General features: G+C 54.7%; 5 protein-coding genes and 4 non-coding genes across 19 annotated transcripts in view; 6 read left to right on the top strand and 3 right to left on the bottom strand.

Moving 5' to 3' along the window:
- Nucleotides 1–3279, top strand: part of SUPT6H (SPT6 homolog, histone chaperone and transcription elongation factor) — a 31240-nt gene extending 27961 nt beyond the window's left edge. For all 3 annotated transcript variants that reach the window (XM_055577129.1, XM_055577130.1, XM_055577131.1), the window contains 5 exons: nt 736–848; nt 1274–1351; nt 1443–1609; nt 2063–2250; nt 2498–3279. In XM_055577129.1, coding sequence (XP_055433104.1) covers nt 736–848; nt 1274–1351; nt 1443–1609; nt 2063–2250; nt 2498–2684 — 733 coding nt within the window. In that variant the 3' untranslated portion in view covers nt 2685–3279. The remainder of the gene's footprint in view (nt 1–735; nt 849–1273; nt 1352–1442; nt 1610–2062; nt 2251–2497) is intronic.
- A 1078-nt stretch (nt 3280–4357) lies between these two features.
- On the bottom strand, nt 4358–11930 carry PROCA1 (protein interacting with cyclin A1). 5 transcript variants are annotated; one of them, XM_055577132.1, is made up of 5 exons: nt 11496–11929; nt 8058–8144; nt 5904–6036; nt 5483–5638; nt 4358–5381 (listed from the first exon to the last, which is right to left on the bottom strand). In XM_055577132.1, the coding sequence occupies exons 1-5, from the start codon at nt 11581–11583 to the stop codon at nt 4718–4720; spliced, it is 1128 nt and encodes a 375-aa protein (XP_055433107.1). In that variant the 5' UTR covers nt 11584–11929; the 3' UTR covers nt 4358–4717. The 5 variants fall into 5 exon arrangements, with proteins under 5 accessions (XP_055433107.1, XP_055433108.1, XP_055433109.1 ...); XM_055577133.1 differs by lacking the exon at nt 11496–11929 and adding an exon at nt 10827–11026; XM_055577134.1 differs by lacking the exon at nt 8058–8144 and having other exon boundaries at nt 11496–11930.
- A 2026-nt stretch (nt 11931–13956) lies between these two features.
- On the bottom strand, nt 13957–18020 carry RAB34 (RAB34, member RAS oncogene family). 2 transcript variants are annotated; one of them, XM_055580115.1, is made up of 11 exons: nt 17956–18020; nt 17066–17278; nt 16756–16847; nt 15656–15724; nt 15467–15568; nt 15286–15350; nt 15107–15158; nt 14843–14924; nt 14668–14758; nt 14448–14555; nt 13957–14366 (listed from the first exon to the last, which is right to left on the bottom strand). In XM_055580115.1, exons 2-11 carry the CDS (start codon nt 17117–17119, stop codon nt 14299–14301), a joined length of 783 nt encoding a protein of 260 aa, XP_055436090.1. In that variant the 5' UTR covers nt 17120–17278; nt 17956–18020; the 3' UTR covers nt 13957–14298. The 2 variants fall into 2 exon arrangements, with proteins under 2 accessions (XP_055436090.1, XP_055436091.1); XM_055580116.1 differs by having other exon boundaries at nt 15656–15721.
- Nucleotides 18021–19406: 1386 nt separating this feature from the next.
- On the top strand, nt 19407–22555 carry RPL23A (ribosomal protein L23a). Of its 4 annotated transcripts, none has more exons than XM_055577126.1 (5): nt 19407–19561; nt 20130–20313; nt 21495–21671; nt 22074–22143; nt 22342–22555. In XM_055577126.1, exons 1-5 carry the CDS (start codon nt 19531–19533, stop codon nt 22354–22356), a joined length of 477 nt encoding a protein of 158 aa, XP_055433101.1. In that variant the 5' UTR covers nt 19407–19530; the 3' UTR covers nt 22357–22555. The 4 variants fall into 4 exon arrangements, with proteins under 4 accessions (XP_055433101.1, XP_055433099.1, XP_055433102.1 ...); XM_055577124.1 differs by having other exon boundaries at nt 22324–22555; XM_055577127.1 differs by having other exon boundaries at nt 22316–22555.
- Nucleotides 19979–20045, top strand: LOC129651910 (small nucleolar RNA SNORD42). Its single transcript, XR_008714407.1, has one exon. It is a non-coding gene; the product is annotated as a small nucleolar RNA SNORD42 (small nucleolar RNA).
- Nucleotides 21335–21404, top strand: LOC129651925 (small nucleolar RNA Z17). Its single transcript, XR_008714417.1, has one exon. It is a non-coding gene; the product is annotated as a small nucleolar RNA Z17 (small nucleolar RNA).
- Nucleotides 21927–22000, top strand: LOC129651911 (small nucleolar RNA SNORD42). Its single transcript, XR_008714408.1, has one exon. It is a non-coding gene; the product is annotated as a small nucleolar RNA SNORD42 (small nucleolar RNA).
- LOC129651926 (small nucleolar RNA Z17) lies at nt 22188–22258 on the top strand. Its single transcript, XR_008714418.1, has one exon. It is a non-coding gene; the product is annotated as a small nucleolar RNA Z17 (small nucleolar RNA).
- TLCD1 (TLC domain containing 1) lies at nt 22543–24654 on the bottom strand. Its single transcript, XM_055577122.1, has 4 exons — nt 24306–24654; nt 23906–23988; nt 23729–23811; nt 22543–23370 (listed from the first exon to the last, which is right to left on the bottom strand). The coding sequence occupies exons 1-4, from the start codon at nt 24497–24499 to the stop codon at nt 22993–22995; spliced, it is 738 nt and encodes a 245-aa protein (XP_055433097.1). The 5' UTR covers nt 24500–24654; the 3' UTR covers nt 22543–22992.
- Nucleotides 24655–25392: the final 738 nt, after the last annotated feature.

Raw genomic sequence — 25392 nt, 5'->3', positions numbered from 1 at the left:
TATGGTGCAAGAAGCAGGTTTCATCTTCATCTGAGTGAGAACAGCGGCATACTAGTGCTGGCTGGCGACAGCTGTGCTCGACCGAGCACCGTCCGCTTTCAGCATCGCGATGAGTGCCTTACACACACCATCTTGTTTACTGCTCGTAGGTTAAACGCTATAGATTTAAGTGTTATCATCCTCTTTTCACAAATGAGGCTGAGATTCACCTCAGTAACTTGGTACAAAACCATATAGGTGGTGAGTTGGCAGAGCCAGTATTGGAACTGGATCTGAAGCCAGAACCTCTTATCTACTCTCTGCTCTGGCAAAGTGTTAAATGAGGACCAACCAGCCACCCTCAAGAGGCACTTGGACCTCATTCGGCTCATGGACCACTGTGTTTGGCTGCCCGGGAAGGCCCCCCACCCCAACACTGATGTCTGTTCCCCCCTCGCCGGCTGTGTGGTGCCATCACACGGCAGCCCAGGGTGGTGACCGGCCCCCAGCGAGCCTTGTGGCAGCCTGTAGAGAGCACGCCTGGGGCTGCTGACTCCAGGCCTTGTCTGGGCTTCTCTGTGCCTCCTCACCTCGCCAGAGTGCAGCCTCCTTTTCCATGGCCAGGGACTGGCTCTTCTATCTCTCCTCCCCCTAGCACCCAGTGTGGCTACTTCACGTGGTGGAGATCTGCTCTGGCCACTCGCTCGCAGCTGGCCACAAGTGGGATCTGATGCATGTTTCCTTCCAAAATCCCAGGATAGAATACGTAACTGTGACTCCAGAAGGATTCCGGTACCGGGGCCAAGTCTTCCCTACTGTGAACGGCCTTTTCAGATGGTTTAAGGACCACTATCAGGATCCTGTGCCAGGTGAGCTCTGCTCTCTGTGACTTCCAGAGTGTAGTTGAGGGACAGCTGAGCACTGAGTGGAGACAGACACTAACTCTGGCAGAAGGGGAGGCCTAGGCTGCCACTGTAGCTCAACTCCAACTCCCTCCTCCTCACATCAGGAAGGCCCTCCATCCTCTTTGCCTAGACAACTTCCCCCTTTTTTTTTTAACTTATGTATTTATTTGGCTACACTGTGCAGCTGTGGGATCTTAGTTCCCTGATCAGAGATTGAACCCAGGCTCTCAGCAGTGAAAAGGCAAGAGTTCCAACCACTGGACTGCCAGGGAATTCCCCCAGCTGCCCTTCTTTGCACCCTCTCTTCTTTGTACCTCTCCCAGCTCCCTAAGTTGTGAAACTGGAAGTAGGTTTCTGGAGAGACTTCTCACTCGGGCCATTTCTTTTAGGTATCACCCCCAGTAGCAGCAGCAGGACCCGAACACCTGCTTCTATCAATGCTACCCCAGCCAACATCAACCTTGCAGGTAAGGAGCTCATGCCAGGCCTAGGGGTGAGAGGGATGGAGCTGGAAGGGCTGTCCCCTAACATGCCCATCTCCACCTCTTGTGCTTACAGATCTGACACGGGCTGTGAACGCCCTGCCCCAGAACATGACCTCGCAGATGTTCAATGCCATTGCTGCTGTGACGGGCCAGGGCCAGAACCCTAATGCCACCCCAGCGCAGTGGGCCTCCAGCCAGTATGGCTACGGTGGCAGCGGAGGGGGCAGCAGTGCTTACCACGTACGTGGCCTGGGGAAGAAAAGCCCTGCAGAGGGTGGGGAAGGGTGAAAGGGGACGGTCATCCTTCACCAGCCTGTGTCCGTAGACTGGGCTCTGCAGGGCCCACCACAAGGGCCTCCACAGCAGGTGGGACTGCCACAGCATCAGGAGCTGTCTCCAATAGATGTTCCTTGTTCTCGGGCCAACTGAGGGGAAGGGGAGTAAGAGAAGTTCTGACCATTCCACGGAGTCTTTTGGGATCTTGGAACCCAAGCCCTCAAGCCTCTAGACTCGAGTGGTCAAGTAGTGGGCCCTGCTGTTGGCCTGCCTCCACTGCTCAGAATCACACCCTGCTCAGGAGAGGGTCAGCCGGAAGGCTTTGTGCAGAGCCCAGATTTTCAGCTTGTCAGAAATTTACCAGAAGAGCAAATAAACACAAAGCCCAACCTAAACTCAACTATCACCCTTCTCCAGGTATTCCCAACACCAGCCCAGCAGCCAGTGGCCACACCACTAATGACCCCCAGCTACTCCTACACAACGCCCAGCCAACCCATCACCACGCCACAGTACCACCAGCTGCAGGCCAGCACCACCCCACAGTCTGCCCAGGCCCAGCCCCAGCCCTCCTCCAGCTCCCGGCAACGGCAGCAGCAGCCAAAGTGAGTAAACCGACAGTAGACAGGTCGTTAGTCGAGGTGGGCGCTCTGGGTCTCCTGACAACCGTAAGCCAGGTGGTGTCCCCCGGAGGACTGGGCTCTGGGAGGAGCCAGAAGAACACTGCTGTCCATAGATGTGAGATCCATCTCTGCGGGAATGGAGGCTCCCGGGGACTGCAGGGTGGGCTTTCTTCTGGCGAGCCGCAGGCCGAGTCAAGTCCTTTATCACACACCCTGGTTCTCCCTCCAGGTCCAACAGCCATGCAGCCATCGACTGGGGCAAGATGGCAGAACAGTGGCTGCAGGAGAAGGAGGCCGAGCGGCGGAAACAGAAGCAGCGGCTGACCCCTCGGCCCTCCCCCAGCCCTATGATCGAAAGCACCCCCATGTCTATTGCTGGCGATGCCACCCCACTCCTGGACGAGATGGATCGGTAGGGCGCCTGCTCCTAGGACTCTGGTTACCTCTGAGGCTGGGAGAGACCTGGCTGCCCACTGCCTCACTCCCTGCCCCTCCTTTTCTGTCCATAAAGTGGCGTGAATTGACGTTCTCTTTGGTGGTCAGCCTGGATGGGCGACAGGCTAGATGGCCTTGCGAACTTGAGCTCAGTGTGCGCTAGGCAACAGTCCTCCCCTCCAGGCCCTCACTGACCGCCTGTCCTGGGACCAGGCTGGGAGCGGCGTGTGGCAGGGAGGAAGAAGAGGAAGAAGAAGGTGAGAGTGGAGTTTTGTGCTCTGCTCCCTACAAGCCATTTTGGGCTTCTGCCCTCCCCTGACTCTGGGCTGCGGCGGGGCCAAGTTCAGCACGTGAGTCTCCCCCGCGCTTGTGGGGAGAGGGATGCTATTTATTCAGTTTGGGACAGGAGGGCGAGTACTTCCACCCTGGTGCCAACAGCAGGGTGGCTGTCGAAGCAGGATGACGAGGGATGTAGGGGAGCAGTGCTGACCTGCCCAGCCCCCACCTGGCTGCCCTCACCCCTTGCTGCCACCGCTTCCTGCCTGTCATTTGAATAAACAGTGTTTCTACAGAGCACCTGACAGCCTCTCTCTCCCAAGTCTCTGGCTCTTGAGGGGGAGCTTTCAAAGCTGTGTCGGGAGCTCTGCAGGCTCCCCTGACTCCAGGCCTTCAGAGAGGTGGTGACTCACAGAGGAGCAGGTGGCTTCTGCATCAGACCGCCTAGGATCACAGCACTGTGACCTTGGGCAAGCTTTCTTGTCTGTAACAGAGAGGAGGATACCCGCCTCAGCAGGGCAGCTGTGAGGACTGAGATAAAAGGTGTGACGGTCAGTCCAGCGGCTGGGACCTCATCACACCTCAGTAAATGTTTGCACAGCTGTTGCTTCTCGCACACGGCCACCCCGTCCACCACCTTCTGGTCTTCTCTGCCATGCCGGGGAGAGGCCAGAAGTCAATCTGGGTTTCTCCCCTTGAGCCCTGTGCCTCTTCCCACTTTTAGCTGACTGGGCCTTGGGATCTGACCTCTACGTGAGTCGCCCCAGGACAGGCCCTACACTCACCTGGTCCTGCCCACACAGCCCTGGCGAGGGTCCCTTCGTCTAGCCCGCTGCCTCTTTAGTTCTGAATTGATCCTGTGTTCCCTTCACGTCTTGTCTCAGCCCTGGGAAAGCAAGGCTTTCCCCTCCCTTTTCTCTGAGGACTGCTGCCCATACTTGGTGGGCTTCCCACCTGACGTCTTCATTCAAGATCCCTTTGGCCATTTCTGGGCAGGAGTTGTGGGGAGGAGCTTGCCTTCTGACGGGAATTCAGTTCCTTTCCCTTCAGTATAAAAGGCTTCTAGAAGGGGGACTTGCCTGATGCCTGCCGACGTGGGGGACATGGGTTCGATCTCTGGCCCGGGAAGATCCCACTGAGCCCATGCTCCGCAACCAGAGAAGCTACCACAATGAGAAGCCTGAGCACAGCACCAAAGAGCCAGTGCAGCCAAAAAAAATAAATATAAATCTTTTAAAGAAGGTGGGGTGGGGACAGTTTAGAAGGGCTGAGCGGGAGCAGGGCCAACCAGCTGGGAAGACTGTGTTCCCTTCAATGCCACCAGCACCTTCCCCAGGGCCACTTAAGAGTAGGGAAAGGCCAGGCACGGTGGCACAGAGTGGGTTAAAAGGTTCAATTTATTAGGGGTATCACTGCACACAGTACTGCCCGTCACCAGGTCAATTTCACACAGACCTGTCTCCTGGTCGACAGGAAGTTGCCTTCCCACCCAGTTGTACCTGGACCTAGGATGTTACAGAGAAACGGGCTCTGCCCTTTCCCTGCCCACCCACCTACCTTCTCTGGACTTCTCTTGAAAGACAGACAGCCCTTCAGAAACCCCCGCAGCCCCTTAGCCCTTTGGCTCCAGCCATGCCCAGAGCCCGCCCCCTGTCCCCACAAGTAGCCAGGTTGGAGGGAGAGAGAAGCAGGGGGTCAGCTACAGGCTTGATCGCATTTATTCTTCACCCTGGTCGCCTCAACTGAGATTGGGGTTTGATGCTGGGGGAGATCTCCTCTTGTTGATCTTCTTGACTGGCGAGGTCTTCAAGCCGGGCTTCTTGACCTGGACCCCGTTTTTCTCTCTCTTCCTGGGTGATGAAGACTCCACAATATCCTCGCTGGAGGGTTCCTCCCGCCCAGGGTCATTGTAACTGTCCTCACTCTCCAGATCCTGCCGGCTGTCTGGGCTGGACTCTGACATCCTGGCCAACTCTCTTGGGCTTAACGATCGGCTTAAGTCCGGAGGTGATTCCAATTTAACTGGGCTTTTCTTCTTTGTCAACTTGCCCTTCTTGACTTTTTTCTTCACCTTTGCTTTTTCCTTTTCATCCGTCTCCTCCTCCTTGTCTTTCTCTTTTTTTTTCTTTATCTTCTTGATCACCCTGTTGCCCTGGGACTTCCCAGTGGGGCTTTCAGAACGCCAGATGGTGATGGGAGCTGTTGAGTCAGGGGCACCCGTGATCATGCTCATGCCTTTGTCGGTGGGGGTGTCAGTGGGGGTGGGTCCCACCTGGGTCGGGATGGGAGGCTTGCTTTCCTCTTCCTCCTCCTCCTCTTCTTGGTTTAGGTCATCTGCCCCACACTCATGGTGGATGGGGTGGTGGATCACTGCCACGGAGACAGGCCTGTAGCTCTTGCACCTGCGAGGAAGGGGGGCAGGGAAAGATGATTGAGGAGGGCAGGGCAAGGTGATTGACAAAATGTGGGGGCCAGTGTCCCCTTTCCACCTGCCAGAACTCACCAGCTGTACCAGAACCGCTCCACACACTCTTCCTCTGGGATGAGCTCAAAGCATGGGGACTGGATGATGTCGAAACAGGTTGAGTCCACATCTCGGGAGCAGGTTGGGCCCACATCTCCAGAGCTGCTATTCGTCTTCTCTGAGCAGTCCTTCAGCCTGCCACACAGGGGACTCAGCCTGGCTCCCATGCCTCCATGACTCCCCAGGGGCCCAGAGTGAGAAGCCTAAGGGACAGCGGGCTTCCACTGTGCCCAGCCCAGGCTGCCGGAAGACTGCCCCACGGCCCCTGGAGCAGAGCTGGGCTTACAAAGCTGGGGCCGGGAGGGCAGAGCTGACACAGGGAGCCCCAGTGGACATTTTGGGTCTGGGTCTGCCCAGGAGAGATTCCTGGGCTGTGGGTCTCCCGAGGAGGGGGCCTTACCTCGAGTCACAGTCGCAGTGGCTGAGAGAGTGCAGGTGCACGTCGTGGTGGACACAGTCAGGGGAGAAGGGGCGGACGATGTGCCCAGCACACTTGTGTTTCCAGCAGCACCTGTCGGTGTTCTTGAATTCACCTGAGGGGGGAAGGGCCTGGGTCACACGGCGCCCACGGCAGCACACCTGGATCTCCCCTCTCACAGCTCAATCTAAAGGTTTCATCGGGTTCCCCCGCTGCTACCACCCTCCCTCCCCCACAGTTGTTTTGTTTTTGGCCTCAACTGTGCAGCTTGTGGGATCTTAGTTCCCCCGACGAGGGATTGAACCCGAGGGCTCCAGCATTGAAAGCATTGAGTCCTAACCCTACTGGACTGCCAGGGCCATCCACCCACAGATGCACACACAGCTGTCCTTGTTACTTGGACAGTCACTTGGTTACTGCTTGGTAGCAGTAACTCAGCCCAACAGCACCTAGGTCTCAGCCTCTCCTCTCCCCAGCCCATTGCATGTGAATCTGCCTGCTCCTTGCAGACTTCCAGGACAGTGTCTCACCAAGGTCCCCACCAGCCCCATGCTATCTGGTAACACCTGCCTCTTTCCCTCCCCTGCCTTCTGTGGGACCCCCACTTTCCCAGGACCCTCCACTGACTCCCACCTGCCCCTCACCCAGTGCTCAGAGTTGTCAGCTGACCCCGTGTGCGCAGAGTAACTTGGGGAGTGGAGGACCGAGGGGAGCCAGCGGCATCTTTGGTTCCACTCAGCACAGGCCCAGAGGGGAGACCGATGTTCCGCCCCTCCCAGCCTTTGAAGCCGCTTCAGCCCCAGGGCCCCGCTAGAGCAGGCCGGCTTGAGCCAGGGAGGAGCCTGACTGAGCGCCACCCCCCACCACCCCCACCGCGTCATGCCCCTGGGCTTCTGTCTCTTCTTCCTCTCTTCTCTAAGCCTCTTCTCCCTGCAATGCCTGTCTCACCCTCACTTGTTTCCCCTTTCTCAGACTCCCTGTTCCCTCAAGTTCCCATTCCCCATCCATTCTCTCCCCAGTCCTTAGAGCCACAAACTTGAACAACCTTGTAGGTGGCACAGGGGAGAAGCTGCCAAGAGATGACTGGAATTAGGGGAGGCCCCCGAGGAAAGATGCCTGCCTCTTTAGCTAGGATGCATCAAGCCTGTACGCACACTGGTCTCGCCCAGCCTTCACTCGCACCACCTCACCTCTGACCCTGCCTAAGGCCCCAGTGGCGTAATCCTTGGGCCACCATCTACAACATAAGCCCATGAAGGGACAGGGCACCTTCCTGCAGGTTCCCCCTGAACCTCGGCTCCGGGTACTCGTGAGTTCCAGGGCTGCCTGGCTTGGGGTGCTGTGGCTGGCTGACTCCCTCAGAACAGACCAGGAGGACTGTGCCTTTATCCAGCCCCGACACGGGGTAGAACTGGAGCAAGACTTCATACTGGCCTCCAGCCAGCAGTTAACTCAGCCTGGCCTTAAAGTTACTCCAGGTGACCTTAAAGGACTTGAGAGGTGAGACAGAAGCTTGGTCTGAGCCTTCCCCCACCTTCCTCGTCCCTTCCCTTCCCCCCACCAGGCTGTGGGGGCCTGGGTCCCGCATACCGCACCCCTCCCCCACCCCGCGCCTCCCCGCCCTGATCCACTTCATGGCCTCCCTTTGTGCTTCCTTTCCTCCCACGGCCTTCTCCAATGGCAGGGGAATAAGAGTCCTGCCTGGGAGGCAGCACCTTGGAACACCATCACCACTGCCTCAGGGTTCCTCCAGCACTGCTGAACTGCAGCAAAGGGCAGCAGAGAGGCAACTGCCCTGAATTTGTAGTCAGGCCTGAGTCCAAGTTGAGTTGGGTGACCTAGGGGCAAGTTACTTGACTTCTCTGAGCCTTCATTTCCATACTCACAAAAACGGAATGATGGTAATGCCCCTTTTGCAGGGTTGTTGAGAGGACTCAGTTCACACATGTCACAGATATTTGTGCACCATAAAGGGCTGTACAGAGGAAAGGGGTGGCACTCTCTGCGGGGCACGAGAAGGGGCTGGGGTAGGGCAGCTCGGTGACCCTTTCAGGACCAAACACCTCCCTCCCTCCTGCCTAACCCCTGGGGCCAGAGATTTCCACACACCCCGCCCCCACTTGAAGGAGGACCCACCTTCAGAGGATAAAGTAGAAGCATCTGTGCTGGACTCCACACTAGCCAGCAGGTGTCCTCTCCCCCAGCTGGGCAACCTGTTTATATCTGAGAGAGTACACAGAGGTAGCAGCAGCCCCACCCCATGGCTTTCACTCAGAAAACAGCTCTGGAGAAGCTCCAGGGACAGCCCCCAGGAGATGCAGCCTTTAAAAGACAATAGTCCCTGCTCTCAACAGGGGCTGGGGGAGGGGATGAGGAGAGGAGACACAGTCTGTGTAACAGTTCAGGACGGTGTGAGGCAGACCCTGATAGGGAGGGACAGGGTGGGGAGGAAGGCCTGTGGGAGCAAGGACACCCACTGAAACTGGGGGCACGGGGCTTCTTGGAAGAAGCATAATAGGAGTAGGATCTGGAGGGAAGAAGAGGAGTGAGCCAGAGTCTAGGTAAGAAGGGACAGTTTCAGGTTAGGGATTGTCCCAGGGTGTCCCCAAACGAAACTCCAACACGACAGCAGCTCCATCAGCAACCACAGAGTAAAATCTGCACTTCCTTTTCCTTCCTACAATTAGCTTTGTCCTTTGAGGGTACCGGACTGAGTCCTGCTTAAGGAAAGGAGATGATTGCTTTGGGACTTCAGCTGGGCCTTCAGTGGTACTTGGTCATCCTTCTGCAGGTCTCTGGTCAGCTCCATCTGTTTTCCACGGCACAGGAAGTGCTCAAATGAATGAAACTCTGAATGCTTCCCTGGAAATTTGTACCCTGTGACTGTTCCTCTCAACACATTATTTCGTGGGCTTCATCCCTGGCTGCTCCCACCCCCATCGACTTCTAGCCTGGGGAAGTGTCCCTCCTTCCTCCTTGCCCAAGTGTCTGAACTCCAGGTCCCGGACAGAATTCTCACCTTCTGCCTCTTTCATGTTTGTTTTTCTTCTTACAGGCTATGAACATTTTCAAACAAAACATTCTGTGAACCCTATTTCTCCTTATGTAACTGCATAGCCACCCTTCTTCCTTTTCACTCCCTCATTTAACAGATGTATCGGACAGCTTCACTAGGCACCAGCAAAGGCCCAGTCCCTACCTTCAGTGTCTTGACCTTTGTCTTCTCCAGCCACCTACAGCATGGCAGCCATCCCTGCCCTTCTATCAGAACAGCCCAGGCAAAGGCCACCAGTGATCTAATAGCTAAACCCAGTGACCTTCTTTTTGTCTCATCTCACTGACGCTGTTGATTAATCAACCTCTTTCTTCTGCAGACTCTTCTTTTGGCTCTTATGACACACCTCTCTCATCTCTTTCTTCCTAGCTTTTCATTCTTTCCTAACGTCTTTGCTGGCCTGTACTCCTTAAATTGGTGATGACCAGGGTTCTTTTGCTGGCCTCCTTCTCAGAAGACTCTACAGGCTTGTCTTGGATAATGTTATCCATTTCCATGGTTTCAACATCCATTAATAAAATGACATAAATCTCGATCTCCAATGCATACTGCTTTCCTGAGCACATAGCCTATGTCCTCTCCGATATTCTCAAAACATCAGACCAGCACATGTCATATGAACCCAGCATCTTCTCCCTACCCTTCATGAAACACTGTCTCTTGTAACTTCCATTTCAGAGAGCAACAGACACCTCAGCTAGAAATCTAGGGATCATCCTTTGCCTCACTTCTCACCAACTCAATGACCAAGTCTTGCCATGCCTGCTTGTCCCCACATCTGACTCTGATTCAGACCTATCAATTATCTCTGACACAGCTGGAGTAGCCTCCCACCTGGCCTCCCTAACTTCTGTCTCACTCCCTACATCCACTCCTCACAATGCAGCCAAACTGGTTCACCACGTTCCTCCTCTTTAATAGCATTCCACTACCTTCAGGATGAGGTGCAAACTCTCCATCATGACATAACTGGTCCCCCAGTTGGTTGACTGAATGAACACGAGTAGAAGAAAACAAAGCCCTACTGGTGCCACAAGAAGCTGTGGCATTGGAGATTCTGTCCAGGGTTCAAATCTGGGGACTTTTCTGGGCAAAGAAAATTGACCTTGGATGAGCATTTTTCCAGGGTCAGGCACTGTGCTGGGCTTTTAAAATATGCCATTGATTCTAAATCCTCACCAAAGCACATTTTATGGATGGGGACACAGAGACTTACAATAAGTAACTTGTCCAAAGAAATAAGTTAATAGATGACAGAGGTAGGATTCAAATCCAATTTTCTTGGCTCCATAATCTATGCTCTTTCAGCCTCTCTACTTGTGGTTCCTATCCAAAACCTGTCCTGCCAGCTATCACTTCCCACTACAACTGCTTTTCACCTCTAACATAGCCAATTCCTCACCCTCTGGTTTTACTCAATCCTGACTCCACAGCCTCCTTTATCCAGCCTGTACCCTAAAGGTCAGGCCAGAGTGACCTGAGCCAGGATCAGGATTCAAACTCTGCTTGCTCTCAACAGAGTCACTATGGAAGAGGCTTATATGCAGGGTCCACTGACTAACCGCCCCTCCCCCCATATCCGCAAGAAGCCTTGACGGTCATGACTCTAATGCCAAGGGGAAGGATTTAATAACCCTTCTCAGATCTGAGGAAGACAATCTGCTCTAGTTTCCAGCTGAAGCAGCAATCTGGAGCTCCTGCAGCAGAAGTGATTGAAGATGGCCATAGGGGAGACCCCATAATGAATGAGTGGAATTCAATGAGAGAGAGCTTAAAAGGAAGAGGGAAACTTGAGGTCTCTTTCTCAGTAGGACATCAATCGAGGTACAGGGACCTAACTCAAAACTCACAGGTGATGCTCATTTGTACAGTCCTCCCAGTCCTGCGAGCTGAGGAGCTCCCCCTGCCCTTGCGGCACAGGGGTTAGGGTTCCCGGTCGGGCGCCCGAGCAGCTGAACGGGGGAGGGAGGTAGGGAGGGGGGAAGGAGGAAGGAAGGGAGGGAAAAATCAAGGAAGGGAAGGAGGGAAGAGGGAGCTAGGAAGGGCAGCTCCGGTTTCCTTGGAAATGCCGCCCTGGCCCCGCCCACCTCTGGAGGCGATAGTGATGTCACTAGTGGAACTTCTAGATTTTTCCTGCCCTAAAGTCAATGGAACCGCCGGCCCCAACCCCAGCGACTGGACCAAGGGTTCCAGCCAAACCCTCCACTTCCTGCTTAGCGGCTGAGGCACAGCAACACCTCCCACCCCTACAACTAGAGGTCGTAGTTCTGGCTCAAACCAGACAACCCCAGTCCAACCCGCAAGCGGTTCTCCAGCTCTCCTGTCCCTATTGCCCAATCATTGGTCCAAGTCTCGAGTGAGCCCGCCCCCAGGCCCTAACTCCGCCCCAGTCAGCCTTTGGCCCCGCCTCCTTCGTCGGGCTCTCTGGTTCCACCTCCTCCTTGGGTTCTCAGGCCAGTCCCCCGTGCCACGCCCTCCAGCTGGAAGCCCTCCCCTAATCTGCCACGCCCCCTCTTTACCCGTGCTGCTCTCGTCCCACGAGCTGGTATCGTCCTCAGTTTTTTCCTTAGTCCACCTTTCAATCCTCAGTGTCGTCCTGACCCACATATCTCTGTCTAGTTCTTCGTCTCTACAAGAGTCTTCCACGCATAAGTCCAACCCTGAACCTCAGCTTGGCCGAGCCCACTGTAAACCCCAATCTCAGCTTCGCCCCAGTCCGGCCCTTAACTCCGCCTCATGCTTGCCCAGTCTCCCCTCTCCCTCTGTTCTAGGCTGCGTTGTCTTAGCCCAAGTCTGAGCTTCAGCGGCGCTCTTCATCCGGGGCCTCCTAGCTCCTTCCGGGCCCCTCTCTCTTTGTTCCACTTTAACCTTAGCACCTCCCCCGTATATCAGGCCTAAACTTTAGCTCGGCCGCTCAGGCCCTGCCCTCAGTCCCATCCCTAGTTCCTCTCCAGATCGGCCCCCGGCTTAGTCCTACCCCCAGAACCTAGCCCCACCCCAACCCCGTTCTTGGCCCCGCCCCAGCTATTCTCTCAACCTCCCGGCCCCTCCCAATCCTTCCGAACCCAGACGCAGCCCTTAGCCCCGCCCCCAATCTGCACTCGGGTCCGTGCGCGTCCGCCTGGGGAGCTACTCCCATCAATCTCCAGTCCTCCATCCAGGATTTCAGGGTCTCTCCTTCCCTGGCGGGAGGCCGGGCTCGCTCTTTCTCTCCCCCAGCAGGCCCCTCCACGGGAGCCCAGCGAAAGAAGACGTGATACCTGATCCCAAGCCCCGCGATGGCCCCCACCCTAAGCACCCCCTCCTACTTCTATGGGGCTCCCTGTCCCAGTGGCAATACTGCCCAATATAGATGTCAACATGGAGTCGGAGGAGCGAGGAAGGGGACGGGCGAGTGTGCAGAAAAGCCAACTCTTCCAGAATAGCGTAGCAGGTAAGAACGGTAGCAAAGGACAGAGGGGTTGCTTACTGGGAACTAGAATTGATGTTCCTGTCTTGGCCTCTTAGGATGATGACACCAGCCCACAGGTGTCCTTCCTTTCGCGGCCCAAATATCTGAGACACTTCCAGCCAATCTCTGGCTCTGGGTCAGATGTCAATGGGGAGCCAAGTTCTTGGTCACTCTTCACCCAAACTGTTATTATAATAGTTAAGGTTTTTAAGCCGTCCCAGGTGGCGCAAGTGGTAAAGAACCCGTCCCTGGGTTGGGAAGATCCCCTGGAGGAGAGCATGACAATCCACTCCAGTCTTCTTGCTTGGAGAATCCTATGGACAGAGGAAGCTGGCAGGCTACAGTCCATGGGGTCGCTAAGCCTCAGACACGACTGAAGTGACTTAGCATGCGCCCAATGGCACCCCACTCCAGTACTCTTGCCTGGAAAATCCCATGGAGGGAGGAGCCTGGTAGGCTGCAGACCATGGGGTCGCGAAGAGTCGGACATGACTGAGCGACTTCACTTTCACTTTTCCCTTTCATGCATTGGAGAAGGAAATGGCAACCCACTCCAGTGTTCTTGCCTGGAGAATCCCAGGGACGGGGGAGCCTGGTGGGCCGCCGTCTATGGGGTCGCACAGAGTCGGACACGACTGAAGCGACTTAGCAGCAGCAGCAGCAGCAGCATGCATGTATGTATTAGTGCTTTATCTTATTTCATCCATGAAATGAATGATGAACGTGCTCCTCCTTTACAGAGGAGGCAACTGGGGAACTCCCAGTTAGGATTCCAGTCTTTCACTGCCGTGGCCTGGGTTCAATCTCTGGTCAGGGAACTCAGATCCCATAAACTGCTCAGCACACATTCCCCACAAAAGAAAATAACAATAGAGGTGAAACTAAGGCACAGAGCAGAAGTGACTTGTCTGAATGTCCAACATGTACAGCAAGGTTTCAAACGCAGATCCTCCTGCTTAGAGCACATCTTTTTTTTGAAGTGGGAAAAATGTCTTATTTTTAATCCAATTTAGTTTTTAACTGTTTTAAAATATAAAAATGTGCTACTCATAATTTTATGTTTATATCACTAATATAGTTAGATGTTATCAGCACATCTAAGTAAGAGCCCTCCCTCTACCTTCCTGGGCCTTCTGTTCAACCCCACAAAGCACCCAAAACTCACTTTTCACTGTGTTCCATACTCTAAAAAAATACTTCTTAGAGAAGTATTTTTTAAAAGGCAGGAAGAAGGTGAAAAAAAATATCCAATGGTAGACTTACGTATAAGCACCAAGTAGCAGGAGACATTTGCGGGGAAGGGACCACAGGAAAAGGGCTCTTAAAGATCTCAAAGGTCGCTCAGATGTTATCCAGTGAGGGCCAAGTGCATCCCTCTACACGTGGTCCCTGAGTTCCCAGCCTGCCTGAGTCCTGCCCAGAGGCCAAGATGGCCAGAATCACAGCAGAAGGCTCCAGTCCTAAGATGACCATATAGCCCTGCCCATTCCACATCCCTGATCCCCCACAAAGGACTCCAGACCCTAACCTGCTAATAACAGAAATTTTAATGCATAAGGCATAGTGTGAGTCTAGGACCATTAAGCATCCTGAAACCTAGAGGGCCCAGCAGCTGAGTAAGAGCAGCAGGGCCCTCTTAACTCCCCCCACTGGGCACCTTGGAGAGAGAGGGGCATCCAGGTTTTGACACGGTGCCTGGGGGCAGGAGGTGACTAGCATGGTCCCAAGTACCTCTCCAGGGATACTGCCACCGAGAGGCAGCTCTTTGGTCTGGAAAAACAGTCAGTGCAAATGTCCAGGGGTTGAGTTCTGGGGGAGTCAAGGTGGCACAGTGCCCCAGGGCGGACAGTCTCTGGACAGTCCTCTACCCATCATGGGCAACACGTGGGCTTCTTCTTGCTGGCAGTTAGGTAGAGGTTGCTGTCATCACTGTTGATGCCTGAAGAAGGGTGAGAAATAAGTGAGGCAAGGATGGAGGGTCCCTGAGCTCTCTGCCACCCTCGTCCAGGTGGGCACTCACGGACAACATCCCCTATGCGCCGGGATCCCGATTTCTCCAGCTCAGCCAGCACGTTGACCTCAAAGGTCAGCGCCGCCACACGAAAGAAGAACTCCCGGACATTTTCACCTGACACAGGGAGCAGATAGGAGCTCAGGGGTGGTTCCAGGCCGAGGGGCACAGCTGGAGGTGTAGGAGTGAGAGGCAAGGCAGGCAGGAAGGCCAGGTGCCTCTGACTCACCAGTGAGAGATGAGACTGCCCAATACTCGGCCTTCATCTCTTGGGCCACCTTGAGTGCATCTTTCTCCATCAGTATATACTGAGCAGGAGTCTGAGGGAAAGTCAGAGTCAGACGCTGGGCATGGGGTTTCCCTCGTCAAGATGGGAAGTCCTCCCCCACCACTGGCACACTCACACTCAGGTCCTTCTTGGAACCCACGAGGAAGAGAAGCACGCTGGAAGGGTCGTTCTCCTTGAGCGCATCAGCTAGCCACTGCCTGCCAGAGACAGTGGACAGCAAGGGATGAGGGAGCCAGATACGCTCTCCCCACTTCTATGCCCAATGACACTCCCTCTGGTCCTGGATGCACTCTTCTCCTTCCCTTCCATACTCCTGACCCACCTCTTTTTGAACCTCCTCTTCTCAGAGCCCCCATTATAGTTCAGCATGCTTACTTACTTGGTATGCTCCAAGGAGGCCACATCATTCAGGTTGAAGACAATGATGATGGCTGGAAGAGTGGCAGAAAACGGGTGCAGATTGTTGGGGAAGATGCTACTGGCTCATTTCCACAATCCCGCCAGCCCTAGGCTAGAGGCCAGGTGTACCCACCTACCTCACTTCACCCTGGTGCTTACCTTGAGCTCCTCGGTAGTAGGTTGATGCGATGCACTTGAACCTCTCCTGTCCAGCGGTGTCCCAGCTGGGAGGAAGGTGGGGAGAACACAGGTATGTGTGGGGCAGGGTGGTGCTGGGGGCTGAGGTGGGGAACAGGTGCTGGGAGAAGCAAGGGCGGGAAGGAGTGGGGAAAGAACTCACAGCTGCAGACTGAACGGGATACCCAACACCTCAAATCGTTCCATCTCAAAGTCCACTCCGATGGTGGCCTTGTAGTTCTTATCAAAGGTGTCTTTGCAGAACCTGAGGGGGCACCAGATGCTCTGGTCCTGAGCCCAGTCTGCCTGGCTAGGCTTGGGCTCACCCCCCTCAGCTTCAGCACCCTCTTACCTATTAATGAGACAAGTCTTCCCCACTGACAGGTCGCCCACCACAATGACCTTGGAGATCTTAAATCTGCTGGACACAAGAGTGGGCGGGAAGAGTGAGCTCTAGCTCCTTCACTCAGAAGAGTCCCAGTGCTCCCAGGCAGGTCCACAAAGGGAGCTGCTCCTGGGCTGAGATTACCATAAACACCAGGCCTCAACAGATGTGCTAGGGAGGAGTGTTTCTGCTTCAGTGTCAGAGAGACTGATTTTGCATCCCAGCTCTCACTTACTAGCTGTGTGACTCAGGACAAGTTTCTTAGCTTCTCTGAGCCTCAGTTTCAACATCTGTTTAGTGGGGATTTAACACACATTTTATTGGGTTGTTGTGAAGGTTAAAATGAAATAAATGTCCTATATTCTGGATTGGTCAAGTGGCTCAGTAGCAAAGAATCTGCCTGCCAAGCAGGAGACCCAGGTTCAATCCCTGGTCGAGAAGATCCTCTGAAGAAGGATATGGCAGCCCACTCCAGTATTCTTGCCTGGGAAATTCCAGGGACAGAGGAACCATGGGGTCACAAAGAGTTGGACACCACCAAGTGACTAAACAACAACCCCCTCCCCCTCAACACACACACACACATACATTCCAACATCTCTCCCTCCCTCCCCAGAATACAACTTAAAAGTGCTATTTTCCATTTAATAAAAGACAATAATTATATGCAACACACTGCCTGGCACACAGTACATGCTCAATTAACGGTGGCAACTGTTAATAGTATTATCTCTTTTTTTAACCCACAATGGGACTTACCCCTCTAGGACAGCTCACTGTCCTGGAGGTCAAATAGATGGAGCGTGGGGAGCTAGGCTGGTGACCACAGCCTTAAGGTGGACCTCCTCCCTGTGTCAGGAATTAAACTGCCACCTTCCTACCCAACCCCATCTCTTAGGACTTCCCCCAAGCCAGCTGGAAGGAAGAGGAGCACAGGGGCACGCTAAGGGGGAACAGTGTGGCTGGTAGGGACCGAAATGGAGCCTGCAGCTCTTGGCTTTGCACCCTTGCTTTGACTGCAGGTTTCCTGGGACTCCGTTTCTTCCTTCCGGGTGTCTCTAACTCACCCCACGGTGCCTGTCCTGTGCTCCTGGCAGGCGCAGGTGACGCGGGGCTGGAAGTCTTTGTGCACGTGCAAAGCGGCCTCCTTCCTCAGGCACTGGGTGGAGTGGAAGAGAATGGGACTCACCCATTCCTGGCCCTCAGCCCGCCACCGAGCAGCCCCGGGCGGAGCGGGAGGGTGGGGGTGGGGAACGGACCACCCAGAAGCAGCTGGCCTAGCAGGGCGGCAGGGTTGGGCCCAAGCCCGGTCCGGTGCCGCCGCCTCCCGGCCCACACCCACCGCCGCCCGAAGCCCGACGTGGCCCTGGCGCCTACCTGGGGCAGCTTCGTCAGGACGCGGTCCCTCCGCACCGGCGCCAGAATGTTCATCTTGCCTGCGTCCTTGCGGGGCGCCCTGAGAAGGCGCGGAGGCCTGATGCGCCCCGGCGACCCGGGCCCGTGGAGACCCGACAATCACCCGCGACCGAGGGGTCCCGACTATAACTCGGGGCCACGGGGAGCCTACGGGAGCCCGTGGCCTCCGGGACGCTACGACCACCGCGGGCCACGGGGATGAGACAATTACCGGGGGCCGGGGCGAACCCACAATCACCCGGGCCCGGGGCGTCCCTAGGACGACTCGAGGCCTGGGAGACCCCTCGGCCTCCAAGTGAGGGCGGGGAGTCCCGTCTGGGGGGACCCGAGTCCGCGCAGACCCTACAATAACTCGGGGTCGGATAGTTCCTACGATAACTCGAGGCCGTGGAGACCCGACGACAACTCGGGGTTGAGGCGGCCCTACCATAACAGAGCAGCCGGGGGGCGCTGAGCGGCCCCGCCACACGGGGTCAGTGTGTGCAGGGACCCCACCGTGCGGCCGAGGAACTGCTGCAGGAGGGGGCGAGGGGGCGAGGGGGCCCAGTCCGCCGCAGGGCCTCGCGTCCCACTCCGCTCTCCCTCCGCCAACGCTGTAACTTGATCCCCGGAAATTCCTGGAAAAGGGCCGCCCCCTGCCCCTCTCCCGGCAACTCCCGGCCTCGCTGCCCGCCCCGGCCTCCCCATCTTCTCTTCCCCGAGTGCTGCCCCAGGTCAGGCTCCCTTGCCAGGCTGACTCGCCAGGGCTCCGGGTCCGCCTTCACCCAGGTTGCAACCTGCCGAGAGCGGGATCCCCCAAGTCTCTCCCCAGCATCTCCTGTGCTGGGAGGAGCCTCCAAGGGGACCCTTACCCCGCCGAACTGGTGAAGGGGAATCGGCGATCGCTGCGCAGCATCTGGCAGCAGGAGGGGAAAGGGGGAGAGAAGGGGCCCTAGGAGAGGCGGCGCTTCCCTCGTCAACTGCAGGCCTAGGACATGACTCATAGGGTCTGCTCCCGCTCGCCCTTCTGCCCTGGGAGGTGGCGATGCCAGGGTAGGAACGAGGTACCCACCGAGGAGAGAGGTGTCCGAATCTGGTGCCTATTCCTCCAAGGCTGCCGTGTAGATTGGAGGCCTGGGGGGGGAGGAGGGGGAGCCGAAGATCAAGCTGCCTTCCTTGATGGAGGATAAAGGAGGTCTAGGGGACCGAGTATTTCCTCCTTTGGGGGGGGGGGGTCACCGTTCTGGGACATGGGGACTCTACTTTGGCACGGGCCTTCTTCGCTCCCATCCCAATGGAATCTACCCCCACTCCCCCAGGACTTTCCCTTTTTGCAGTCTGCAGGCTAGAAGAGGGGGTAGCACACGGTAATCTCTGATTCCGAGAGAGGTGGGGGAGGGCATAAAGGTGATGTGATGGGGCGGATAAGCAGTCCCTCAAAGAAGCTAAAACCTGAGCGTTTACTAAACCTTTACGTGTGTCATGGAACTGAATTTGGGGATGCAAAGATAAACAAGGAAAGGAAAACTATTTAAGGGGAGGGGACTGTGAATGAAATCATTCCCAAGAAGAACGAGCGTATTCTGGAGAAATCTGAGCGCTGAGTGTTTGGAATATTGGTAGTCTCTTCGAAAAGATTCCCGGGAAGACGCATGAATGCTGTCACAGGTAAAGAGGGGAAATGTGACCACCTCCTCTGACACTTTGCTCCTCCCTTCTGCCTGACTCGACCAACTAATCACCCTGTTATAAATAAGTCCTCTCCCCTTTCTCGACCTCAATTTCCACAGATGTTGTCTGACAAAGTTGGACTGGACAAATCCTGCTCTAACATTCTAGAATTTTGCTTCACTCTACTGAGTCAATCTAACTACAGTATTAATTCCAGTTTGCAGTGGAACTGCAATCCTTCATCCTCAGTGGCGCTAGTGGTAAAGAACCCGCCCGCCAATGCAGGCAAACTTAAGAGACTCAGGTTCGATCCTTGGGTCGGGAAGATCTCCTGCAGGAGGGCATGGCAATCCACTCCAGTATTCTTGCTTGGAGAATCCCGTGAACAGAGGAGCCTGACGGGCTACAGTCCATGGGGTCGCCAAGATTCGGACACGACTGAAGCGACTTAATCGCTTCAGGCGCACAAGCACACAATCCTCCTCCCTAAAGTTGCTCAAGATGCGAAGCGCTCAGATCCGCGCAGCCGCAGGTTATACCACTGAAAATAAACGCGTGTCTCCAAAAAACTACAACCCCCAAGAAGATTTAGGGTCTGACAAGCGGCGGGGTGGCGCTAGCTCACTCTCTCTCGCGAGGAAATAAAAATCTAACTACCATTCCCGGCGGGCGCAGCGCTGCAGATTGTCCAATCAGCTTTAAGTAAAAAGTATCGCGAGTCTTCGGTGAGAGTTGGCTCTATAAGCCCGTGGTACCAAGTCTCGGAAACCCTTTTCATGAAGATGGCGCCGAAGGCGAAGAAGGAAGGTGTGTGCTGGGGTTGGGGATCAACAGCTGACTGGCCGAGGGTCCCCGCAGAGTGAATGAACTGGGAGGACGACGGCTGGGCTAACCCTTGCGGTGTCTGCTCCGGAGCAGCTTCTCGCGTTTCGGCAACGCTAAGGAGCGCGTACGCCTAGCCGCATGTTTGGGGCTCTAGTGAAGGGGGTTGGGGAGGCAATCCTGGCCTGTACCGCCTGCCAGGGACAGCCGGGTCGTCGGCTCTGGGAAGCTCCATGTTTCCTAGACCTGTACGTAATCAATACTCTCAACTGTTTGACCCCACGTTAAATGGGTAGCTGTGCAATGGTATATACAAAACTACTAGTTCACATTCTAGCAAGTGCCAAGCGTTCGTTCATTGCTAGTTTCTTCCTCATTTTATCCCAAGTTCGTCCTAGAATCGTGCATATGATGGAAAAATTTTAATCTCCTGAGACCTGTGATGTCTTCAAAGGAACCACTGATGCACGTGTGGCCTGGGACGCCCACTACCGGTCTTGAGGCCGGAAGTGATTTCTAAATCCTTCACTCTTGTTTTCTTTGCTTTTCTCAGCCCCTGCTCCTCCTAAAGCTGAAGCCAAAGCAAAGGCTTTGAAGGCCAAGAAAGCAGTGTTGAAAGGTGTCCACAGCCACAAAAAAAAGAAGATCCGGACGTCGCCCACCTTCCGGCGGCCCAAAACACTGCGGCTCAGGAGGCAGCCCAAATATCCTCGGAAGAGCGCCCCTAGGAGAAACAAGTCAGTACTGCCCCTTGTTTATGAAAAGATGTTTGGGTATCTTCCATTGGTAATTGGGAAATTTACCAAACCTCGAGTATGGCTTCTCAAAATCATGTTGGTACCTATTGTGCTTGTCTAACGGGAGTATGAGATTAATGCCATATTTAAAACAACCCAGAGTCGTTGTCAAAGTTAGTCAATTGTTAGACTGTTTCATATGTGGTTTACTTTCTGGGGGGTATAAAGTGGGACTGAAATCTTTAAGAGTTCCAGGTTAGGGACCTGTATTGGACAGTGAAGGCCTGCAGCAGTATATAGCAGCTTCTTTTCATTTACTTTTCCAAATGTTTACACGGAAGGAATGGTCGGGGGGGTGGGCAAAAGGTTAGGGTACATGAGTGTTTTGGTGTCACACTACTGGTGATAACTGACCTTAAGGAGCACAGTTGAGAGTAGAGCCATGGTAGTGGTTACCACCAAAGGTAATTTAACCATTGCTTCCTACGAAAAAGGCAGGAGAGTAGATTGTGTCCACAGAGAAAAGGACTTGTACCCCCATTTGCACCTAGAACTTAGTGTGATGAGAGGTTGAGACCTGATCTCTATCTTCAAAAGAGGACAGTATACCCAGGCAAACAGAGCTTTGCTTCTCTAAATTTCAGAGGGAAAACTATGTCCTGAGGGGCTATTGTAACTTTAAGCCATAAATAAAAAGTTGCTCTCAAGAATTGATGGCTTACCAGCCAGTTTTCAGTAACCAAAACAGGGAAAAACAGTCAATTCAGCCTCATAGTGAAGCACCAACATTCTTTGGCACCCTGGCCTGGATTTCAAGATTCCATAGTCTTAACTTTGCTCTTGGGTTTGGTTTTCTAACTTCTTAAGTCTCAACTTTCTTTTAGAAATTTGCTCCTCAGGAATGTTGAGGTCAGGTAAAGAATGAAGAGGGTTGGAACTCAAAGATGATTGTTTAATCTCTTAAAAGGATGAAAGCTCTTGAAATGTCACTAAGCCAAGGCTCCAGGTCCCCAAGTTTCAGGGTGCATGTGATGACCCTGTTCAGCGACCAAAGTCTGACAGAAATGATTGCTATCATTGTCTGATGCACCTGGGCCCTTTGAGCCTTGGGCTCCAAAAAAGGGCCCATGCTTTTACTGGGCCCACGCCAGGTGACCCCGTTTTTTTTACCTTTCTCCCAGACTTGACCACTATGCCATCATCAAATTCCCCCTCACCACCGAGTCAGCCATGAAGAAGATAGAAGACAACAACACACTGGTATTCATTGTGGATGTCAAGGCCAACAAGCACCAAATTAAACAGGCTGTGAAGAAGCTCTATGACATTGACGTGGCTAAGGTCAATACTCTGATCAGGTAGGTGAGTGGGGCCCTGTGGGATGGGAGGAGGCCAGGGCCTCTGTCACCTAAATGGCATGAAATTCCTTGATGCTGCTTTTGGGGTCCGAAGTAGGCTTCCCAGAATGTCAGCTGTCCTGTCTCTAGGACTTAGGGGTTAGTTGCTCATTTTCCTGATCCCCTACCTCTAGGCAAAAGCAGGCCCTAGAGTAAGGTATAGTTAATGTCAGAATACCTGTGGTTTGTGGCTTAGTGGCTTCCCTGACTCACTCTGTGCAAATGATGGAGAAAAATCACTATTTGTGACGAAAAAAAAAATGACATGAACAAAGGAACCACTGATGCACCAGAAGTCTGGGTGGAAGAGGGTATGGGGGCAGTGAGGGGCAGCAAGGATTAAGGCTTCCTTCACCACCCTAGGCCTGATGGAGAGAAGAAGGCATATGTTCGACTGGCTCCCGACTATGATGCTTTGGATGTTGCCAACAAAGTAAGTTTCCTTTGCTACAAACTCCTTAACACACTCCCTTCCTGGGTGTGAATGATGTGTCTGTTAGTGACCAAAGCCTGACTTCAGTGATTAGTCTTAACTGACTGACTGCACCTCTGTCTTTTAAAAATACTGTGACATTCCCTCTTAATCTTCACATTTCAACTCCCAGTAACAAAGTTCCCTTTTGTTTTTCAGATTGGCATCATCTAAACTGAGTCCAGCTGGCTAATTCCAAATATAAAAGTTTTCACTATGTATATGCTTCTTGTCTTTATGTTGGTTTTTGGGTGAGGGGCCATACTGTGGTACATGCACACTTAAGTAACCAGGCTTGGTTGGGTAAGACTTTTGGTCTACTTACCCTGTTGGAACACTCAGCCATATCACTTCACCATACTTGCAGCAGAGATTTATGACCTAGATTACAGTTGGTTGTCCTAGGACAACTACAACTTGACCTCCATCCTGGAGGTAAGAGGCCAAGCAAGAAGCTTTACAAGAATGCCTGCCTTTATCTGGAAGAGGCTTGGTATGAGACCAATATCCAGAGGTTCCATTAGCATCCATGTCAGGGCTGTGTGGCTTGGCTGGCTTTACAGTAGCACCTTACCCCGCACCCATCTACTGCGTCCAACCAGTCTGTCTGCTTCCCTCACCCCTTGCCCAAGAAAGGACAAGGACTTCAGAGGCCTTCTTTCATTTGTGTTTTAAATAGTATGAGCAGGCTTGGTGGAGAGGCTGGCCCCAACAGAACACCTCAGGCGAGGGGCTAGGCCTCTTCTCCATTCCTGTGAGGCTGTTCTTGGTGGTGTTTGCTGTCCTTGCCACAAATCCCTAACTGCTTTTTCACTCAGTCAAGAACTTGTCTTTGTGGCTGGGGACGTGCTGGGGGCAGAAGTCAGAGCGGAGGAGGCGGGAAAAGTAGACAAGGATCATGACATCCAGCATGAGCAGGATGGCCAGCAGGAAGGTTCCCAGGGTCCTCTGGCCAGCATAACCCAGGAAGAGATGGGTGAGGTAGGCCTGAGGGGCCAGGCGGAAGAGGAAGTACATGACCAAGTTGATGTATTTGTTGACCCGATAGAGGAGGAGATGCTGGGCATTATTGATCTTCATCATCATGCGTATCGTAAGGAAGATGTTGCTGACCTCCACCAGCAGTGTTAGGACACCCCCACCAACAAATCTGCTCCAAAAGATGCCTGAAAAGAAGGCACCCATAGCCTACAAGGCAAGGGAGAGAATGCGTTAGGGCCCGGATACCACGGTTTTCTTGGAAGTTAGTGGGAATATCCAGGGTATCAGAAGGAGAGATAAGAAATCCTTTAATAGCTTCACTCTGAAACAAAGTTTACAGTGGATTCAACAGTAGTAAATCTTGATCTCTGCCCACACTCTGGCTGGAAGGCCATGATTGCTGGCTTTAAGTAGTGAACCAAGGGCTCATTCTGCAAGCCCTCAGCACTGTAGCATGTGGGACACGGTGGGGATGGGGTTTAGAAAAGATGGTCTTTACTTTACAGGTTAGGTACTTTCAGGTATAGGCACCAGGCCTATACCACATCCCCAGCTTCTCACTTACCATGACGTGGTGGACGAGGTATTCCCAAGAAGCTCTTGACTGATGGCTAATCACGATATCCACCGTGTCGTGGATGAAATACCCTAGCCGAGGGATGGGGGAGAGGTTGTAAAGGGTACCGAATTAGAAGTTTATCCCTGTCTCCCCACCCATTTAATGCCTCCCGGCAAGATCTACCTGCGGAGAAGCAAACAAGCAGGTAGCCAGAAAGCGACCATGCTTTCTCAATCTCCACCAGCATCTCAGGGGTCTGCCATATACTGAAAGGAAAGAAGGCAAGCTCTCATCATTTCAGTATCCCAAAGGTCCCACAAATCCTATTACCGTAGCCAGTCCACTATTGGCTGACGGGGGAGCGAGAAGGGGCTTGGCTGAAACCCAGGTGTGTCCCGTTTCCCAGGTGATAACACCCTCCCCCGCCCTACCCCTCACCCCGCGCCGCCTGGGGCTGCCGCCGCTCCTGGTTGGACAGCATTCCAAGCCGAGAATCAGGTGAGACTGCCTGGGCCATAGCCCGCCGGTGAGTGATGGAAAGAGGAATCCCCAGCCACCTTCACTCCCCCAGCCCTCCACTCACCACAGCAGCGCCCAGATCCCTGACACAATGGAATGCGCGAAGGAGACGAGCAGGTTATGCCAGCGCCAGGTCCGCAGGGGGTCGGCCCGCACGTGCGCAGGCAGGGGCAGGCGACAGAGCGCGTGCCGGACTGCCCGGAAGGTCAGCGTGGCGCCCAGGAGAAGCGGCAGGGCGGGGACCAGCATTGGGGGCATGCTGGCCCTCCCTGCCTCTGTCCGCCCTCTAGGGGGCCTCCTCCGGCCGTTTGGGGACGGGGCTCCCTCGCGGACCAGTCCACCCTGGATCCCTGTCCTGCCAGCGCCGACTTCACACACACGGTTTCAGCAGAGCCTTGTAGGCCCCTTCGCTCCTCCCGTCCCCTCCCCGCCGGCCTCTGCCCCCGCCCCCAGCCGCCCGCGCCCCCGCCCCGCCCCGCCCTACCCGCCTGTCCCCGCCCCTCCGGCGCCTCTGCAGCGCAAAGAGCAATAGCCCCATTTCCCCCCGGGCCCGCCAGGCTTCCGCGGACTTCGGTCAAAAGGAGCTGTCCTGGGGGCGCCGCCGCCGCCGCCGAGCCACCCCTCACTGGCGCCTCCCGACGGCCGACGGAGTCCCACTTCGCTCGCTTGTCCTCGTTAACCCGCAGCCACCCTTTCCCCAGGCGTTCCGGCTCTCCAGCCTGGGCGCTTCCTGAGAGAACTTTCTCTCCGCCTTCAACTGTTTGGTGGGCAGAGCGGAGCTGAGCAGACCCGTCACAATCCACGTTCCTAATCCCTGGTCCCAGGGACCAGCCGGTACCCAGCTTCGGACGGTGCTCTCCGCCCGGACCTTGTTCCACTGGATCACTAGTTTCTTGGGGCCCAAGACGTACACGTTTACCTGCCTCTACCTCGTCCCGCACCGAGTCGGTGCCTAGAAACTGTCGACTAACCCGTCAGCACCCCTCCTCCCAGCCGGCTCTTGGGCTCCTGGGGCCGCGCGGCACTCACAGTCCTCCCTGACAGTCCCAGCTCGCTTCTCCCCGCTCCCTAGAGGCTGGGGCGGGGAAGACGGCCGATTTGCCCAGGCCGCTAGAGTGACTCTGCAGCCCAGTGGACTGGCGCAGAGGCAG

This window comes from Bubalus kerabau, chromosome 4 (assembly GCF_029407905.1).
Source record: "Bubalus kerabau isolate K-KA32 ecotype Philippines breed swamp buffalo chromosome 4, PCC_UOA_SB_1v2, whole genome shotgun sequence".
Lineage (NCBI taxonomy): Eukaryota > Metazoa > Chordata > Mammalia > Artiodactyla > Bovidae > Bubalus > Bubalus kerabau.
This window is presented reverse-complemented; position numbering and strand designations above follow the sequence as displayed.

What these genes read in the sequence shown, in the direction of transcription:
- TLCD1 (XM_055577122.1), bottom strand. Translation starts at nt 24,499, where the DNA reads ATGCCCCCAATGCTGGTCCCCGCCCTGCCGCTTCTCCTGGGCGCCACG. An exon ending in GCTTGTTTGCTTCTCCGCAG is followed by an intron (nt 23,812 to 23,905) that starts GTAGATCTTGCC and finishes TCCCTCGGCTAG; the next exon opens with GGTATTTCATCCACGACACG. An exon ending in ACCTCGTCCACCACGTCATG is followed by an intron (nt 23,371 to 23,728) that starts GTAAGTGAGAAG and finishes CTTGCCTTGTAG; the next exon opens with GCTATGGGTGCCTTCTTTTC.
- RAB34 (XM_055580115.1), bottom strand. Translation starts at nt 17,119, where the DNA reads ATGAACATTCTGGCGCCGGTGCGGAGGGACCGCGTCCTGACGAAGCTG. An exon ending in TCCTGACGAAGCTGCCCCAG is followed by an intron (nt 16,848 to 17,065) that starts GTAGGCGCCAGG and finishes CACTCCACCCAG; the next exon opens with TGCCTGAGGAAGGAGGCCGC. An exon ending in AAGACTTGTCTCATTAATAG is followed by an intron (nt 15,569 to 15,655) that starts GTAAGAGGGTGC and finishes GTGCCCCCTCAG; the next exon opens with GTTCTGCAAAGACACCTTTG.
- PROCA1 (XM_055577132.1), bottom strand. Translation starts at nt 11,583, where the DNA reads ATGTGGGTCAGGACGACACTGAGGATTGAAAGGTGGACTAAGGAAAAA. An exon ending in TTCTACTTTATCCTCTGAAG is followed by an intron (nt 6,037 to 8,057) that starts GTGGGTCCTCCT and finishes TTCCCCCCTCAG; the next exon opens with GTGAATTCAAGAACACCGAC. An exon ending in CACTGCGACTGTGACTCGAG is followed by an intron (nt 5,639 to 5,903) that starts GTAAGGCCCCCT and finishes CCTGTGTGGCAG; the next exon opens with GCTGAAGGACTGCTCAGAGA.
- RPL23A (XM_055577123.1), top strand. Translation starts at nt 19,531, where the DNA reads ATGAAGATGGCGCCGAAGGCGAAGAAGGAAG. An exon ending in GCCGAAGGCGAAGAAGGAAG is followed by an intron (nt 19,562 to 20,129) that starts GTGTGTGCTGGG and finishes TGCTTTTCTCAG; the next exon opens with CCCCTGCTCCTCCTAAAGCT. An exon ending in AGCGCCCCTAGGAGAAACAA is followed by an intron (nt 20,314 to 21,494) that starts GTCAGTACTGCC and finishes CCTTTCTCCCAG; the next exon opens with ACTTGACCACTATGCCATCA.